At 42.4% G+C, this 20,000-nt stretch overlaps 2 protein-coding genes and 1 pseudogene across 2 annotated transcripts in view; 2 read left to right on the top strand and 1 right to left on the bottom strand.

Moving 5' to 3' along the window:
* Window positions 1-1,620: 1,620 nt before the first annotated feature.
* LOC119351965 lies at window positions 1,621-2,425 on the bottom strand (annotated as a pseudogene).
* Window positions 2,426-3,397: 972 nt separating this feature from the next.
* Window positions 3,398-3,992, top strand: LOC119269756 (arabinogalactan protein 16-like). The gene is made up of 2 exons (XM_037551706.1): window positions 3,398-3,598; window positions 3,687-3,992. The coding sequence occupies exons 1-2, from the start codon at window positions 3,490-3,492 to the stop codon at window positions 3,791-3,793; spliced, it is 216 nt and encodes a 71-aa protein (XP_037407603.1). The 5' UTR covers window positions 3,398-3,489; the 3' UTR covers window positions 3,794-3,992.
* Window positions 3,993-12,956: 8,964 nt separating this feature from the next.
* The window catches only part of LOC119269667 (glycerophosphodiester phosphodiesterase GDPD6-like), a 23,112-nt gene continuing 16,068 nt past the window's right edge, over window positions 12,957-20,000 (top strand). Inside the window, exons 1-2 of the mRNA XM_037551598.1 lie at window positions 12,957-13,162; window positions 13,459-13,646. Of these exons, the coding sequence (XP_037407495.1) occupies window positions 13,150-13,162; window positions 13,459-13,646 (201 nt within the window). The 5' untranslated portion in view covers window positions 12,957-13,149. The remainder of the gene's footprint in view (window positions 13,163-13,458; window positions 13,647-20,000) is intronic.

Raw genomic sequence — 20,000 nt, 5'->3', positions numbered from 1 at the left:
AGATTTTCAATCTCCTCGAAAGAAAATGAGTTCGATCAGCAACACCGGTCTCCGCAGCACCAGGATAAAGACCTTCTTTTTACCCATAACCTTTCTCTGCAGCATTGGAACCAAGATCGGGCTTGGCATAGTTACGTGGTTCCCGTTCTATTTAACTAACACTAACTGAAGCTAACCGGAAGCTTTCTTCTCATGTGACTCTTGGATCGAAAAGAGGCTGCTGGACTGGACCACGGCTGAAACTGCCAGGCACGGACTAAAAGCTTTTATTAGGGATTCCCGAGTCAAACGACTACCATACATAGCATAGAGCTGGAAGCTGCACTAGTGTACAGAGAAGACTGGATGTGAACACGGGCGGACATTGGCTATGTATGGGGCACTCACTAATCACTATTAGCAGGAAACAACTAGCAGAAAGAAAGATGAACACACTTTCACTCCTTGCTCTTCAGCGCGTACTCACACGAGGGACTCTCAAATCTCTATTTCAGATCATAATCTTTCGATCCCTTTACCGAAGTGATTGATAGCAGGGCTAAAAAATCATAGGGCTTCTTCTATTTTTAGTGTGAACTCACTTCTATTCTATATCAAGATAGGGGCTTCAGTACTTGGCTAACCGCCCGGTGGAAGACCTGGTTCTACCACACAAGGGCTGTTTTCGTAGTCCAGGATTATTTTCCTCATATGTAATTTCACCTCAATGTGGAAATGTCTGATCTTATTCCAAAATAGAAGGTCTTCATGAAGGTCTGTCTTGTTTTAGGAATATAGGTACCGAATTTCAATAGCGGTAGGTACCAAGGAGAAGACGAGTCAAGGCCGATTGACAAGACTAGCTAGGCTGACCTTCCAGCCATACTCCATCCAATATCGAACGGAAGTGCTAAAGGTTTAATGTGATGCTGACCTCAATGAACCAGACCTCTAGAATTCGTTCATCCCTTCGCTCCGAGGATTGGTCGAGTACTTGGCCACATGCATGATTAGGCATGTTGCCAGGATGTCCCATTAAAAAGGCAGGTCCCATATTTGAAATACAAAATTAAGATCAGATAGTGCTCAAGAGGTTTTTCTCCATACGAGAAATCCTTCACTCGCAGGGAATTCAAATAGATGTGTTGAAGATCATCAAAGAAAGGAAAAAGACTGAATTCGATCCATCTCCTCCCTTTTCTTTAAACCATGAGCTACTCCTCCCTTTTCTTTTTTTATGTAATTTCAATACGACTTTGTTTGTGTTCATGTTTTCAATTTAGAACCCCACGGAAGTGAATAGAAAAAAGAAAAATACCCCTATGATACGCCTTCCTTTACCTATTTCTAGATTGATTGATGTTCAATGGAGGGAAACTTGACATTCCTTCTTTCCTTTGAAATTGTACATTTTTTTGATTCTGAACTAATTGTATCCTTTTTGTTCCCATCGAGCTTTCTTGCCTAGTGACTAAGGATTTTCACACTTGTTGTGTCTATAAAAGATTTTCTCATAAAACACTAACAGAAGTTTAGAGGGATTCACTTTCGATAAGAATCAAAAAGCAAGTTCCCTATACTACCTTCTTTCCCTCCTCTGTTTCTGTCTTTAAGAGGCAGTGCATCCGGCAGGAATCGAACCTACTTTTTGACCCATTTTGCCTTTCTAGGTTGGTGGGCGCTTTCACCATTCAGCCATGGATGCTTTAGCGAGTGAACTAGGTTTTTATTTGAGAGCGAACTAGGTTTTAGTGGTATTTCTTCCGTTAAGGGAGATTCGGGGAAAAGATGGAATAGGAAGACGTGTTTCCAGAACGAACAAGATACGTGTAGAGAAGGGGAAGTTAGCAAAGTTAGACAAGATTGGAATGGGCATAGGAACATGTATTGATGTACCAGATTAGCTAATGCTCCCAGGTTGATGCGATGTATTCCACCAGTTGACTGGAGACTTTATTATTGGTATATCGATCGGTCCAGCACAGATTGAAATAGGAGCCGGTTCGACAGGAAGCTTTTGAAAACGCAGTGCACCCAGGTAAATAACGAACAAGATGAATACAAAAGTTAAACGAGCATCCCACACCCGAAAGGTACCCCACATAGGCCTTCCCCGAAACCCCCTAGTCACTAACGTAAACAAAGTAGAAAAAGCACCAATTTCTGTACCGGTTCCGGAAGAGCGAATAAAAAGGGGATGTTTTGTTAATGGGAACAAGGAACTGTTTATAGCTGTCGCGATATAAATAACTATACTCATCCGAGCCGCGGGAACATGTACATACGAAATACGAGAATTTCCACCTTGTTGAAGATCTGGTGGTGCTACCCGAAGACTTAAATGAATAGCCATCGCTGTTAAGAACAACCGAGATCCAATGAGAATTTGCGCGTAGCTTTTTGTCTTTCACATAAAAAAATAAGGTTGTAATAACGAAACTGACATTTTATTTTCCTTACCTTGCAAGTGGAACAAGAAAGACTATAGTTATTTTGATTATATAAACAATCAAAGGATTTCGCATGCTTTCCATGGAATGACAGAATTCCCCTTGCTTAGTTTTCGCTCCGCTCGTGCGTGGCACTCCTTATTTGCGGAGCGGCATATCGGAAAAAGAAGGATTGACTTTCTATACGGGCCTGTCCCCTCTTACCCCTAACTAACAATTATGCTGCAACCAAGTGGGCAGTGGTAAGCAAAGTAAGCAGAGGGTTCTCGTTCCGGTTGTGCGAAGGTTCCATGCCTGTTTTTACTGATTTTGGTAACCTTCTACAAGATTTTTAAACCAGTTTTCTCTTCGTTGTTGCTTTTTTTTACCCTTTTTCCCGGTCTTTCAATTTTTGTTTCTTTTTCTATTTTTCATAAATTCACAAATTTCAAGAAATGTTCAAACTCTTTAAAATCTGTTCAGAATTTTAAAAATTCTTTGCTTTAAAAAAAAACTTTCAGAATTACAAAAAATGTTTGGAATTTACAAATTTTGTCACAAGGAGCGTCTTACAGGACCTGCCATCTACCACCGTGTAGGCAACTAAACACGCCCCGGTGATTTGATTTTCGTAATTTTGTATTCGCCGGCTGCAAGTACTTGCTAGCAATATAATGCGCATTAATCAAAACCTGAATTCTATTCGCATGTAGTGAATCTGATTCGGCGTCACGTCCAACCAAACCAGTAAACAAACGGGAATGTTTCTGCGGCCAGATGATTGCGCAGCACAACCAAACGCATAGACAGCCAACCTCAATCCAGGATCCAGACTGTAAAGACGGAAAAGAAATTCAGCAACGGTCGCCCATGTGAGCGGGCCCCGGCGCTGGCGCAAGACGCCATCGCGATCCCAGCGAGGTCCAGCGAATTCCAGGAGAGGGAAAGAGAGCCGTTATATAATCAATCAATTATCAGGGGAGGTTATATAATGGCACAAGAAGCGGCAGAACGTGAGGACAAGGCAAGGAGTCAAGGAGAGAGATAGAGGCATCTTCTATTCACAAGATACGCGGCTGCCATGGCGAGAACCCTCTTTGGTTTCGTCGCCGCCCCCGCGCTCCTCCTCGCCGTCTTCATGCCGGCCCTCGCCGCCGCGCAGGCCCCCGCGCCGGCGCCCACCAGCGACGGTGAGCCATCAAACTCCAGCATCTTCCCCTTCTGAATTGCTTTTCCCTTCTGGATTTCCTCACACTTGTTTCTCGTCGATGCGTGCAGCGTCCTCGGTCGACCAGGGCGTTGCCTACTTTCTGATGATCCTGGCGCTGGTGCTCACCTACCTCATCCACCCGTTGGACGCCTCCTCCCCGTACAAGCTCTTCTGAGCCTGTACATGCGCAGAGGCTTCTCATTCTTTTGTTCATCTTTCTGTTGTCCGTCGATCGATAAGCTAGTGGATTCTTGAGAGATTGGTTGTGTGAGATTCGATTTGAATTCATTAATTTGTTGCTCCTGTACTCTGGTGGATTCGCACGCACGCGTGCATATTTTTGTTCCAATGCTCCTCAGGTCTGTTGCCACTAATTATGCGTACTAGTCATCAGCCCGTGTGGGCTAGCAATTCATGCATGCATAGTACTCTCTTTAATCCAAAATAAATGTCGTGGTTTTAGTTCAAAAATGAACTGTCGTGGCACGACACTTATCTTGGATCGGAGAGAGTACTATATATATGTAATTTCATAAAAGAATGAAAATGTAGGTAGAAACCTTGAAGAATATTTTTTAAGTGGTTTACATTAGAATATGTAGTACTTAGTTATTCTGGTTATCCATGGGCCAAAAAAAGGGAATTCCATTCTTTCTATTGGGTTCTAATTAGGGGGTGTTAAGTGAATTGGAAGAATGACGATGTAGGACATATGAACGATAGTTGGCTCTTGACAACTCTAGAATACGAAAAATATGCCCCGTAAAACATTCATTTTCGAATGAGTCAATGTAGAAAAAGTTTTTCTTTTGGAACAAAATTAGCACCTTATGTTGAAGAGCCATGCTGGACATGAACGGTAGAAATGCAAACTTTAAAAGTGGTTTTCAATTTCTGTGTAAATAAATGAGTTTTTTTTAGAGAATGTAAATAGATGAGTTAGTGCAGTTAAAACTTTTCAAACTTTGACAGTACTAGTTGATAAAAAAATCTTTATATTGGCAAGATGATAGTAGTACTAATAAATTGCATTAACATGCGCCTTCGCTAATTCTGTCGACGAACCATGCTGGACACTAATGGTAAATATTAAAAACTCATGTGTCAATGTGAATTGAAAATGGTGATGTTGAATTTGCACGCTTGGTACAATCAAATACTATATACATCTACCATTCATAAATATTTTTATCAAATACTATATACATCTACCACTCATAAATAAATGACTTCCTAAAATGTGCATCTGAACCTTTTCAAACTTCATTAGTGATTGATAAAAATATGTTTATGTTGATAAGATGAAAAATCGTACCATTAGATTTGGCAAAATATTTTTAATAATTTTGCACTAACATGCGCGTGCAAAACAAATGATCAGAGGCGCATACCAGACAATGTGGTCAACATGAAAATATTATCTATCTATCAGGATAAACACCATTTCAGTAAAAAAATAAAGAAGAAAACTAAAAACAAAATGTGAAAAAACGAGCGCTAGGTCTGCGGACTGGACGCACTGGCCGGGCCATTGTCGCCCGTTTCAGGCGAGACCTTGTTCTGTCTTACACTAGTCGCCCCTGGGTGTCATGTGCCAAGGTGAGCGAAAGAGTAGATGGGCCTGCCCATTTTAACTAGCGCAGGTGACTACAGTACCCATGCCCAAAGTCCCCTACGGCGGCGGCCTAGGGTTTTCCAGTCCTCCGGCGATCTTCGCCGTGAGTTCGTTGTTGCTACCTGGCTTCGGGCCACGTTCTCTCCTTGTCCCTCTCCTCTACCCGAGCTGTTCCACGGAGTAGTCAGTATGCTCGCCCCCGCCGCCACTAGAGGGAGTTTTGATCTAGGGTTTCCAGTGGGGAACCTTTGACGCAGTGATTCTTGATGTTATGGCGGGCAGGGAGACGACAGCACCAACCATGGAGGGGGAGTAGACGGCGCTGGCGACATGCCGGATCGCCTCACACTCCAGGATGATGAACTAGATGATCTTGTATGGGAAGATGAGAATGACGCGGCGGAAGTCAGGCCCAAGTGGTTGGCGCTATGCCGCCTCCTGACATCAAAATCCTTTAGCCAGAGCGCTTTGATCGGGGATATGAAGGCTGCTTGAAATCCGGCTCAACCGGTGGTATGGTGGAGGATCAAACCAAATTTGGTTTCTATCCAGTTCAATTGCTTGGTGACGGGAACAAGGGTATGCACAAAGGACCTTGGGATTTCAAGGGCTATGCCCTAATTCTCGCTGAATATGATGGCTTCTCAAAGCCGGAAAAAGTAAAGTTGAACATGTTGGAAACTTGGGCTCAGATCCACAAGCCGCCAGACCTCGTTCTCAAAAGCAAGAGCTTCCTGGAAAATTTAGCGCAGCGTATAGGCGAGGTGCAAGAAGTTCAAGTTACACTTCCTAATGGATCTGTGGGGGAGTTCATCAGAGTACGTGTGAAGTTGGATGTCGGGAAAAAACTTACAAGAGTTGTACAATTCACAAAGGCTGGCGAAACAGAGAAATATAGTGTGAAATTCGAGAAGCTACCCATCTTTTGCTATGAATGTGGTATGATGGGGCACTGGTATGAGGAATGTGGAACGGGGGAACACGATGCAACAAAGTTTGAATGGGCCCTGTTCATCTTGGCTTCAAGGAGCATTAGCCCTGGAGGTGGCCGAAGTCGGTCCAGCGGAGCAGGCCGAGGGGATCCAGACAGGAACGATCTAGGAGGAGGAAGAGGCCGGGGTCACAGAAGAAGGGGTAGCCCCTATGATTCGGGCATGCACCCGCATACAAGTGGGGCGGGATTTGATGATGACAATGACCTCCCAGCTGTTGGGGTGGTAGCTCAAAAGCATACTCCAGTTTTGTCGGAGGGGGGGAAAGATCATGGAATATGATGGGTCAAAGAGCTGGAGACACAATGCTCGCACTGAAACAACTTTGGAGAAGCAAGCAGAGGATGCTACCAATGATCATCAAGAAGATTTATTGGTTCTGGGTAAACGTACAACGGATGACTCTAGTACATGGCAGCCACACAAGTTGGATCCTGTTGATCCAAAGACAACAATTGTTCCGTTAGGCAATACCACGGCGACTGATGGCCAGTTTGAGAACACCATTGGGGGTTTCTTCGGGTGGTGGAGGTACACCACAGAAAAATGCCAACAAGAAGAAGCTGAAGGGATCTGATGGCATAGCAGTAGAAGTGCATACTTCAAATGAGAAGATGGCCTCCATGGGTGAGGACTGCAAGGGACAATGAGTATCGTGTGTTGGAATTGTCGTGGGGCGGGCAACCCTGCGACAATTCGCGAGCTTTGTGTTCTGATGAAGCGTTTTGCCCCCACCATCCAATGTATTCTCGAAACTCAGGTTGAGGGGTCTAGGGTGGAGTTTTTACCAAATTCCTTAGGTTTCAATAAAAGTTTTGTTGTTAGTAGTTCTGGTAGAAGTGGTGGTTTGTGTGTTTTTTGGAATGATACAATAAAGTTGGAGGTTGTTGGCTACTCTAAATACCACACTGACGCTGAACTGGAGGAGGTTGGTAACACTCCATTTAGGGTGGCATTTGTGTATGGTGAAGCCCAAGTCTAGAATAGATTCAAAACGTGGGACACCTTGAGGGGAATAGCTTCGACTAGTGCATTACCATGGATGGCAATCGGAGATTTTAACGAGGTACTTCACCTCCACAAGCATGATGGAGTTGGAAACCGGAGCCAGGCTCAAATGGATGGTTTTCGAGATGCTTTTGATATTGTTGTACTGTCAGATATTGGATTTAGAGGGAATTCGTGGACTTTTGAGAAGAGAGTTGCTGGCGGTTCTTACACACGAGTACGATTGGATCGATGTGTGGCGACAACATCTTGGTCGTTGATGTTCCCTCAAGCGGAGCTGGTGCACGAAACTGCTGCGTGTCCGGACCACGTCCCACTGCTCTTGAACCTGAGACTGCATGCACCCAAGGCAGGACCGAAAGCATTTAAATATGAATGAGCATGGGAGTCGCATGAAGGATTGCCTGCGGTGGTGGGAACTACTTGGGGACAGGATTGCGACGGGACTGTCGAGGGAGTGAAACAGCGCCAGGAGGCCCTATCATCCGATCTGTCTCATTGGGACAAGGAAGTCTCTGGGAATGTAAAAAGGGAAATCGGTAAACTGCAAAAAGATCTGGCCCTGTTACATGCAATACCGAGACGATTGGGACCCTCACATGCAGAGGTGGAGATATGTGACAGGCTGGTAGAGTTGTTTCACCGAGAGGAACTTTTATGGCGCCAGCGTGCCCGCATAGAATGGCTGGCAAGCGGCGACAAGAATACATACTTTTTCCACATGCGGGCAAGCCGGCGACGCCGTAAGAACCAGATAAAAGCCCTCCAGCTCCCTGATGGGAGGTTGACAGATAATATTCAGGAGATGGAGGAATTTGCCACAAACTTTTACAAGGAATTGTATACCTTAGAACAAGTGCTAGACATGGACCGGGTGTTGGACACAGTCCCAATCAAGGTGACAAACAAGATGAATGAATTGCTCAATGCACCATATACAGAGAAGAAGGTAAAGACAACTTTATTTCATATGTTTCCTACCAAGGCGCCGGGGCCAGATGGGTACCCTGCCCATTTTTCCAAAGACACTGGGAGGTGTGTGGCGCAGATGTTACTAAGGCAATCTTGAGGATAGTTAAGGGGGAGGAAACAGCAGATAGCATTAATGAAACAATCTTGGTACTGATCCCAAAGGTAAATAATCCAACATTATTGGCACAATTCAAACCTATCTCGTTATGAAACGTCTTGTACAAGATTGCTTCCAAAGTTATCTCCAACAGGCTGAAGTTGGTGTTACCTGACATAATATCGGAGGAACAGTCTACTTTCGTCCTAGGTAGACTCATCTCTGATAACATTATAACTGCTTATGAATGCCTGCATTTCATGAAGAGAAACACTGTTGTGAGATATAGAAGTGGTGCTCTCAAGCTAGATATGATGAAAGCATATGACAGGATGGAGTGGGAGTATTTACAGGCAATTATGCTGAAACTGGGCTTCTCCGAACAATGGGTCCAGATTGTTATGGGCATGGTGAAGTCAGTAAAAAAATTGTACTATTTAATGGTAAGAAGCTACAGGAGTTTCAACCTACGCATGGTATACGACAGGGTGATCAAATTTCCCCGTACCTTTTCTTGATAGCAGCAGAGGGCCTTTCGTGCCTCCTAAAATCTGTTGACGAGTCATCTAACATGAGTGGTCTTAAAGAGGCTCCCTCGGCACCACCAGTAAACCACTTATTATTTGTAGATGACAGCCTGCTGTTCTTCAGGGCGAGTGCTGATGGGGCACACGAGATTAACCAGTTGTTGACCACATATTGTCAAGCGTTGGGGCAGCGAATAAATCATGAGAAATCTTTAATTTTTTCAGCAAAGGATGCCCGGAGAGCACTAAGGAGGAAGTCAAGTTTTGCTGAATGTGCCAAATGAAACAGTTAATGCAAAATACTTAGGCATGCCTACTGAAGTGGGGGCCTCCAAAATGGAGCTTTCAAATACTTGAAGGATTATTTGTGGAGTAAGGTCCAAGGGTGGATTGAACAAACTATATCAAGTGCTGGAAAAGAAGTTTTGATAAAGGCTATAGCCCAAGCAGTCCCAGTATATTCTATGTCTTGTTTCAAATTGCCACCGGGTTTGTGTAAGCACTTAAATATGTTGATAAGGAAATTCTGGTGGGGGGGCAAGGATGGAAAGAGAAAGACTAGTTGGGTCTCTTGGGAGACCATGACTAAGCCTAAGGGAATGGGCGGTCTCGGTTTTAAGGACTTTGAACTATTCAATCTTGCTTTGCTAGCGAAACAAGCATGGCACATCTTATAGGCGCCGGAATCTTGAGTGCAAGAATTTTGAAGAGCATTTACTTTCCCAATGGGTGTATATTATCAACAGAACTTGGGAGTCACCCCAGCCAAATTTGGCGCTCTATTATCGAGGGGCGGGACATACTTAAACTAGCCCTGATCAGACGTATAGGAAATGGTGAGACAACCAAAATCTGGGTGGACAACTGGATCCCCAGGGACGTGATGATGAGGCCGTATGGGAGAAGATCTGCCAATCCCCCCGAACTTGTTTCATCCCTGATCGATCACACAACAACAACATGGAATCGTGTGAGGCTGGAGGAAGTATGCCTCCCGATCGATATCCAGGCTATTGTCCAAATTCCAATCTATACATCTAATATCCCGGATAGCTGGGCTTGGAATTTTGAAAGAAGTGGAAGTTTTATAGTCAGGTCGGCCTACAGAATGATGGTAAACACAAAATATAGGAGAGGCATATGGATGGATGGAAGAGCGGGCTCCTCAAGCTCGGACAGAGACGAGCAATCTTGGAAACTCTTGTGAGGTACTCAAGTACCAGAGAAGATACATATGATTTTGTGGAGATTAGCATGCCATTCTATCCCAACGGAAGATGTGAGGGCAAGAGAAACATGGCAATAGCGAGCGCTTGCAGCTTGTGTGGTGTGTAGGACTCATGGCAACACTCGTTGCTCGAGTGCTCGATGGCCAGATGCGTATGGGCATTGGTTGATGGGGAACTGGCGGAACACCTGTGCGAGACGACGGAGCCTAGCGCTAAGCAGTGGTTATTCACAATGATAGACACGTTACCGCATGCAGCCTTCGTGAAGCTATCAGTAACCTTTTGGACAATTTGGTGGGCGAGGAGGAAAGCAATACACGAGGAAATATTCCAGAGTCCTGCAACAACTAACAGTTTATATGCAGCTTTATCAGAGAACTGGATATTGTATCAGCCAAAAAGGTCAATTTGCAGGGAGCTAACATGGCTGGTGCATAGCGGCCCAAGGCGCCTCCACCGGGCTTCATGAAAATACACGTCGATGCAAGCATTGCAAGAAATCAGAACAGGGGAGCGGCCTCGGCTGTATGTAGAGATGCGAATGGTAATTATGTTGGAAGCTCCTCTTTGGTTATTGAGGGAGTGAGCAATGCTGCAACTATGGAAGCTATTGCCTGCAGGGAGGCTCTCTCCTTAGCAGATGACCCAATGTTACAGAACTTCATGGTAGCGTCTGACTTGAAGCAGATTGTGAGTGAGATCTATAGCGGCTCCAATGATGTGTACGGGGCCATCTTATCAGAGATAAAGAATAGGGATCTTTTGTTTAATTGCAATTTTACTTTCGAAGGCCGAGCGGTCAACCGCGACGCCCATAGGTTAGCCAAATTTTCCAATTCTCTAGATCAGGGGAGACATGTTTGGTTGATGCAACCCAATGACCTGATTATAATGCCACTTCATGTGGAGTTTGATCAATAAAACTTAGTGATACCCCTAAAAAAAGGCTACAGTACCCGGTTTTGAAAACCTTCAAGAAAGTTCCAAAACCGGTTTTCTTTCTTTCAGGTTCTGGGTTTCCCTTTCATTTTTCCTTTCCCCTTCTTTTTTTCATTTTTTCTCTATTTTATTTTATTTTTCAAAATTTATTTCTCTTTTCAAAATTTGTTCACATATTTAAAAAAAATCATGTTTTCCAAACATGGTCAGAAATTTCGAAAATTGTTTGTGATTTAGAAAAATATTTAATATTTTCAAGAAATGTTTTTTTTTTTGAAATGACCAAAAACTGACAATCTACTGTGCTCTACATGGCTGGAAGACCATGCCGACCATGTGTACCCAACGTGTAACAATGTCATGCGGAAGATCAAATCTGTAGGAGTCACGTGTAGTTACTCGCACTTCCATTAGCATTTGGGATTTCTAACCAACCAAGAGTATTCTAGTGTGGAACCTTTAGTTTTCTCTAGTTTTGTAATCTTTTGTTTTCCACGGGGCTAGACAAAAATCACTGCCTTTGACCCATTTGAGAAAGTTCAACAAAAAATGGCTCATGTAGAAAATTTTAGCACGATCTAACCCCCTTTAGCAACGCCCCAACACACTGATTTTGCTATTGTGCAATGAAACGTCAAACACTATGGCGTTGTCACCTTGAGGCATTAACAACTACTCCCTCCGTAAACTAATATAAGAGCATTTAGATCACTATTTTAATTATCTAAACGCTCTTATATTAGTTTACAGAGGGAGTAGCATGCAGTGAGAGAGAACGCTTGGCGTTGCGCATGTGAGCAACACCAATGACATTAGTATTGCATAGTGCATCAACAACGCCATCAACATTAGCGTTGTAAAAATAAGGTCAAAATCGTGTTAAAATTTTCTGCAAACAGTCACTTTGTGCTGAACTTTCTCAAAAAGGTTAAATATGTGATTTCAGCCACGGGGCAAAAGGCTACCTGGTCTCAAAGTCATAACTAAAGAATGGTGCCAACAAGTTGAGGCTTGGGGACTTTGCTGCAATCAAAAGGAAAATTGATTACGTGTAGAAAAGGAAAATCGACTGAAGTGGCTATCATAATCTTTTTTACATGAGATTTGTAGTTGTGATGTTCTTGAGGTTAGTTACGTTAATTGCTGGCTTTTCTTTGTCATTGTCCGGTCAACACTCACGCGTAGCAGACACCATAGACAAAGGATGTTTCTTATGCGTTCAGGTCACACAGAATTTTATCTTTGCATTTTTACTTCTGTAAGTATGTGTTGAAACATATAGTATGTGTGGAACTCAGAATCATTTTGTGCACACCTACAACATCTTGAAACTACTATCTCCGTCTTGATTTGCTAGTCCTCCTCGAGTTTTAGGTCATATTTTGATTATAATTTGAACTAATAAAATATAAATTATATGTAGCAAAAATAATAATAATAAACCTATATTCAAATAAGATCTAATGATATAACTTTTTATGACATGTTTTAATATTTTGATAGTAAAATATGTGGTCAACTTTTAACCTTAAATACAATGGGACTAATAAACCGAGACGAACCCAGACGAAGGCAGCACAGATATACTCCCTCCGTCCGTGAATAGGTGTACTTCTAGCTTTTGTCCTAGGTCAAAGTTTTAGAACTTTGACCAACTTTATAGAAAAAAGTACTAGCATTTATGACACTAAATTAATATCACTAGATCTATTTTGAAATGTACTTTCATAATATATTAATTTGATGTCATATATGTTATTACTCTTTTGTATATAGTTGTTCAAAATTACAAAACTTTGACTTAAGACAAAAGCTAGAATTACAGGGAGTACGCAGCATATTCTCAACAGATGCGTTGACCGCTGAAATCGTTGACTGACAGCAAACTTGCCGATACCCTGGCAACCCTGCTATACCGAACTCTGCGACAGGCACGGGACAGCCAGTCACCCTGTTTGTCCAGTGGACTTCCAACTCCAGTCTGACTTCATCTCCTTCCGAAAATCAAACAAGCAGCAGAAATGCAGGGGTAGAAGCTCACGCCATGTCCAAATCCAAATCCAAATAGCTTCGCCTCCCATAGGTGGAGGCGGCTACTCCGATAGAAGGAGAAGGAAGCAAAGGAGGGAGGCAGCAGAACTGCAGAAGCACCATGGTTTCCCTCTGTAAGTACCACACCATGGCTTCTCTCTCTCTCTCTCTCTCTCCGTAGAATAGTGCATAGATTTGATGTAAGTTAGCGCCGATGTATGCTTTTAATCTCGACTTGATCTGAATTTTAATCTTTGACATAAGCTAAGCTCGACTTGATCTGAATTTGATGATCTTACTATTTTGAATCTTGGAGTAGCGTAACTTCATATGACAAAGATGGATTCTGTATCAAATTAGTTCGTCAGACTCTTTAGTACTAATACTACTTAGTTTCAAGATCCTGTAAACTGAATGCATTCTCTGACAGGGCACGCCTCCGTCATTGTCCTTGTGCTCATATTCCTCGGAGGATCCGATGCCAACCCAGCTGCGCGTCGACACGGTCAGCTGGATGTAAACCACAAGAAGAAGCCACTACAGACATCCAGACCTTACAACATTGCCCACAGGGGTTCCAATGGCGAAATACCCGAAGAGACAGCTGCGGCATATTTGGTAACCAGCAAATTACTCATGCAATTATCTGTCCTTCCTTCTATGCTGGATCAGATTTAGATTGATATTTTCTAGTGTCACGTCAAATTCAGCTGTATTGATTATTTATGCTTTTTTTTACATCAGAATTGATTATTTACGCTAATAATCGACAATAACCAAGAAGGTTATAATCTACTTGTTACTATTTATTTATTATATTAATATTATGTACTATTTATTTATATTATATCTCTACTTCTAATGGAGCAGTTGGTAGTCTTCGCCGGTTAAATTTCGTCCCACCTCCCCTGATTTTTTTTGGTACTTCGTCCCACCTCCCGCTTTCCACCGTCTCCCCGCAACTTACCGCCCAACCGGTAAAAAAAACATCAAAATACAACTACGCCCATACTGAACCGCGCCGGTTCACAGATAGAAAAAAGACCTAAAATGATCTAACACGATTAACCTACGAAATGACAGCTGATCGATCTGAAACAGGACCCCTAGGACCAGAAAATCGTCGTGCCCTCGATGCCATTGCGAGTCGCGGTCATTCGTCCACGCCCCTCAAACCCTTGACCGCCGTCACAAACCCTGAAACCCTTGTCCGCCGCCACAAGCGCTCATACCGTAGGTCTCCTTCACAGGGTGAAGTTTTATCCCGGCGCCGCCGCCGTCCGAGAGGTGGGACGAAAGATCTTCCGGCGCCGATCCGTCACTGTTCAGCGGATCTGCGTGTGATCCAGTCGCCGCCGTAGTGGCGATTGCAAAATCAGGTTGGGCGTTTATGTATTATAACCTTTACAAATACTACTCTTACAAATCTTTGTCTCTGATCGGTACCGTGGTCATACTGCACAAAATCTAACATTGTGATCTCGGATCGGTACCGTGGTCATACTGTGTAAGATTTGAGAACCTGTAATTAAAAAATACATATTCCGTCACCATTCTATGCAGAATTGTAGAATTACAGCTAACTGGATTATATGCCGAGGCCATACCTCTTGCTCTCATTTTATCAGCCCGAAAATCGTGCAGGTCGTGAATCATCTCATTGCCGGTTTCAGTATTGCAAGGAACTCAGTTTTCGTGCACATAACTGACAGGAGTTTGGGGCTGGCGCCGGCCGTCGGGGACGGTGTCATCAGCAGTAGCATCTGGAGGTTAGGTGACATGCAATAGTTAATGTTTCTATGCCAACATGAAATAGGCAATGTTTCTATGCCTAGGTGAGCATCAGATGGTTGAAAATGATTGAGTCCAACTACAGTCTGGACCTATAAAAGAATAATGTCATCCTCCCAGATGAACCACCGTTTTGAATGGGAAATAAAATCATTCATGAATGTCTGCCGAGGGCATACCTGTTTTACTCTATTTGACAGCCCCAAATGATTGCAGGTGGTGAATCATCTCATTGCTGGTTTAAGTGTAGTCATCAAGTGGCAACAGGCATCTATTTTACCAATAATTTTGCAAGTATCTCAGTGACGGCCCTTGGGGACGGTGTCATCAGCAGCAGCATCTGGCAAGCGCATCGAGTTTGCAGCTCACAACTTCATAGGATCTCCATTTTCCAGCCCCAAAATAGCATCACATGCAAAAAGTGACACAAACATAAGGTAGTTATGACACTTGAATCTAATAGGTTCCATGCAATATTAAACAGTCAAGGTTTATATGCCATCAGGAAATAGCCAAGGGTCTGAACATAGAAAATAATAAGGTAAAAAAACTTGATCCTCCCAGATGAACCACCTGGAGCATTATGTGAAATAAAACCATTCATCAATTTATATACGACGCCGTAACCAACCATTTTTTCATGTTGGTCAGATAGAATTTATGTGGGATTCAATATATAGGTGCCGCGTCCCTTTCCTCAAGATTGGCCTCATGAACTTTCAGTAAGCGCTAATTATAATATGAGATCATCATATGCTTCTTTTTGTAATTCTACTGTTGCAATATTACTCACATTTGTATTTGTTTGTAGACGGTAGATAATTTTCTTACGTGTACGTGAAGAGCACGTTGGGCCTAACTTCTGGCATTTGCAATGCACTGACAACCTGTTCGAGAAGTTTGCTGTAACTTACATACAGGTAAATCAGAGGCAGCGTTGCTTGCAAACTATGAGGGAGAGCACATTCTTCTTCTCTCCCAACATTAATGATGATCATCATTATCTACAAGGTAGGGGCTGCGTTCTATTTTAAAATTGTTTTCAATATTTTTTTTCTGTAATACTATTTCACTACTATATAACACTGATTGTTATCGTAGATATCCATGAAGCCAGCCTGACGACACTTGATGAAACACGTGCTTACGTCAATCGTGTTGTTCAAGGTAGGAACAATGGACGTCAGAACTATCACAGTCGAAATTAGAGCATCCTTGAGGGTTTTGGACGACTGACTATGTACTGATGCATATTCAAATGTCGCAAATAAATGGCTTCTACAGTTTTGTTATGGATCGAATTGAGAACTATCATTTTGGCATTATGATTAATGTATTATACATATATATACCTTCATAATACGCAGTGTTCAGTATTTCGTCTTACGCCGTCGTCCTTTATCCGTCTCTCCCCCAGCATTCCTTTTTTCACACAAGCCAGGAAAGGAAACAGCAGACGCACGCAATAGTTTTTTTATTGGAATAACTGACTAAGTCCTCTTCCCCTCGTGCGATCCCAACACAGGCATGATCCTGGGATAACAACACGCGCACCCACGCCTCCGCCGACGCATGTTTGGCCCCATCTGACGCATGTTTGGCCCCATCTGCCCGAGTCCTCTGGTCCATGTTCTCCCTTTCTTATCCCTCCTCCATTTATGCCTTATCGATCCTAACACGATGGTTCGCGAACGGCGCGCATATAAGGATTATGTTGAAGTTGGAATATATACCAAACAATAGTTGCTTCATTTTTACCTTTACGACTTTTACGTTTCTCATGACTATGATCATTATAAACTCTTACTTGATCTTCAAAGACTTGCGGGAATAAAAGGCCAATGTGCGGTGTTCCATGCACTATCATATTGTGACTAGACTCACTACAGCTGTATTTTATTGATCAATTAAACTATAGACATAATTTGCGGGAATATTTCTTTGTAGAAGGCTTTCTATGTGTATCTGTAGAGCTTAACTAGATGTGTCTTAGTTATTCCACGTTCATACGAGGCACTCAAACATAAAACCAAATGAAAACGCTACCCACACCAATTACATGTGATTTAGATGTGCAATATATACTACTTAAAACACATCTAGACGTGCATCGGCAAAAACGAGGTTTTATAACTCAAAATTTTCTCTCCATGGAGATATACCCGTGCGTTAAGAATATGGATCAATACATGTAAAAGAAGTGGGCTGTAGTATCATAATTCAATTAAGGGTAAAGATATAGATTATTCCACATGGTATAGGTTATATTATGTTATATGTACCCCGTTGCAACACACAGGCGCCTATGGATCATATCATCATGTCTACAGTTTTTGTTATGGCAACTTGTAATTATGGAAGGATATGGGCCACCTTCCGAGTACATGACAACGATTACTTAAAGTTTCCAATACAATGTAGTATCCAATCTAACGGTGTGGCCTACCATACGTTCAATGGGTTTCCCATTTTAGCCATTAATTTTCCCTTAGTCGGATTTGCTTATAAGGAAAGTTAAATCCTGCTTGTTCCGATCTGGAAAGGGAGACGTATATAATAGAATTATAATCGGCGTTTATTTATTTGCCCATTGTAGTATGGAATAAGAATAAATGCTTTTCCGTTTAGATGCAAGGTTTTATAATGGATACATGCACGGATGGAATGATATCGGCACCTTCCAATCCAATGCTAATGCCTCACCGACCTTTTAGAAGGACAAGTCCCCTCCGACTATCATATATATGGCCCGACTGTGAGTCCACCATTGTCTAATGCCCCCTCGCTCGCTCATCCTGGTGCTAAGACGACTTTCTGCCCGCGGTAATGGCTGCAATGCCGATTTTTGATGGAGTGGATGACGCAGTCGAGTACATCTACAACTACGTCATGGATTCCTCAGACGAGGAGGAATTAGAGTTTGTTCTGGCAGCGCTAAACTTCATCTATACTTTAATTGCAATTGTTAGCTGCAGATCACTACCATTATAATTTGTTGCATGCATTTACTGAAAGTTCATGCTATCCTTTCTAAATACATAAGGTTCTTAAGATCTAACGTAGTGGTTGCAAATAAATGGCCATGTTGTAATATTATCCTTTTACATTACCCCATTATAGGACCATCCACCCCACGTTATTTTAAAGTACAATATTTTTATGAACGGTAGTACATTGCAACGCGTACTGTTGCATGATACATGTGCCATCTACACATTAGTTCATAACTGTAATACTATAGCAATACATTGCATCCGAACATGTCAGGATATATTTGGTTATCTCAATAAATAGTACTCCTATCCTGAATTGACACTACGATTCCAATTAGAATATACATACATTTCAGACCTTACTAAAGTTTGGAAAAAAATGTACTATTATTTGCCCACACATTGAAGTATTACATTATTTTGATACCCTTATTTTTCTAACAGATTTGCTATCATGCTGTCTTGTTTGCAACACAATATGGATAAGGAGCCCTCGTCCATTCGTTATCGAGTTAAGCCTACGGACTATCCAAGACACCATGCGAGGTGATACATGGGTCAATCCGAACTGCTTCGATCTTGCAGTGCGTAAGCTTACTAGCGACGCGATACAGAGGAATGCAGGAACAGACTTTGTTGGCTCCACGCATACGTTTGATTTGCGATTCCATCGCCTAGCACGGGTGCTGATTTAGACTGGCTTAGGCCAAGCTGAACGCACCAACTTGTTGATTAACAATGTCATTGTACGGCCTTTGCCGAATACGACATGCTCATGACCCCGTCCATTGTAAGGATTTACATTCTTAACAATTGGTTTGTATACTATCTATTCACCATTAACTTTGTATACCTATTGCAGTACCTATTGCCATTGTATTTGGTGGATTCCTCCTACGACCTCCTTGCAGTTAATATTGAAAATAGGAGGACTCTCCTGATTGATCATTCCAATGAGTCATTCTTAGGCTCAGAGGATTTTCATAACAAGGAACTTAAGAAGGAAGCCCGTATAGTTTTGCAAGAATTCGGCAGTGTGTTGCAACAGGGGAGGCCTGGTTTGAATCCCCATCTCGTGGATTGGCCACAAGATCATACATTTATTACAGCCCCGTGGTAATTTTTTAAATTGGTCATGCATATTATAGCCACACAGCTATAGGTTCTAATATATGTAGACTTTTGGTCACAGCCTAGATTCTAGATTAAAAGTCCTACAGGAGATGGCTCACCAAGATGATACTCGCGGGCATAACATGTCCAGGACTTCGGTACGTGCATATCTAACAAGTTTATGTCTCCCATAGCTATGTTAATTATAATTTTATGTTCTTCCTATCATGTATGTCCGTTGTGCAATTATTTTTTCAACGAGTTATTAAATTTTTGTTTATGTTTTCTAGGATTCAATACAGCTCAGAAAGCACTTGCTGGTCCAGATACTGATGATCAAAGGCAATGAAGCAGCTGGAAACATCCCAGCTGAAATTACAGCGTCCTTGAGGTTTTTGGATGAATGACTCCGGACTGATGCACTCATATGTCGCAAATATAATAAGCTAATAGAACTTTGGTAGGGATCAAATTGAGATTTATGTTTTTGTCAATATGAATAATGTATTGGATTACAGTGAATAAAGGATTTGATGGATCCCTCTAGCTTCCTTTTTGCTTCAACGTTGTCTGCTTGTTTTGGTTCTATCTATTAATTTTGACTTCTATGTATATTTTGTACTATAACACTCGTGGCCACAGGAGCAGGTTTGTTGCTCCAGGTGAACCGGTGGCATTTTGTAATGGACCATGGCAGGTTCAGCCGGCATGCGAGGTTTACAGTCATGCCTCACATCATATACTAACTCGTATCGTATAACTCCATCCATACACACACTGCTATACGATACGAGGTTTACATTGGCGGCCATCCTCACATGCAATTTATGGAATAGCCAATTTAAAAACATGCTGGATATAATGGACGTACCTTCAATTGCCTTTGATCTTCAAGTTCGCACATGATCCACATATATCTGTCATGCTCATGATGTCTCTGATAACCAGCTGATTAAATTGTATGTGTTCCTGATTAGAGTAACCAACATAAGCCCCTTACAAAGTGCTTTCTTATTGACTATATAAAGTACAAGACGGTGACAGCATTTTTCGACAAACAGTATACGTTACCAAC

Source organism: Triticum dicoccoides, chromosome 1A (genome assembly GCF_002162155.2).
Source record: "Triticum dicoccoides isolate Atlit2015 ecotype Zavitan chromosome 1A, WEW_v2.0, whole genome shotgun sequence".
NCBI lineage: Eukaryota > Viridiplantae > Streptophyta > Magnoliopsida > Poales > Poaceae > Triticum > Triticum dicoccoides.
Note: the sequence above shows the minus strand (reverse complement) of the source record. Positions and strands in the feature narration are given on the sequence as shown.

Coding starts and splice junctions, on each gene's coding strand:
- LOC119269756 (XM_037551706.1), top strand. CDS start 3,490: ATGGCGAGAACCCTCTTTGGTTTCGTCGCCGCCCCCGCGCTCCTCCTC. Junction 3,599..3,686: donor GCCGGCGCCCACCAGCGACG/GTGAGCCATCAA, acceptor CGATGCGTGCAG/CGTCCTCGGTCGACCAGGGC.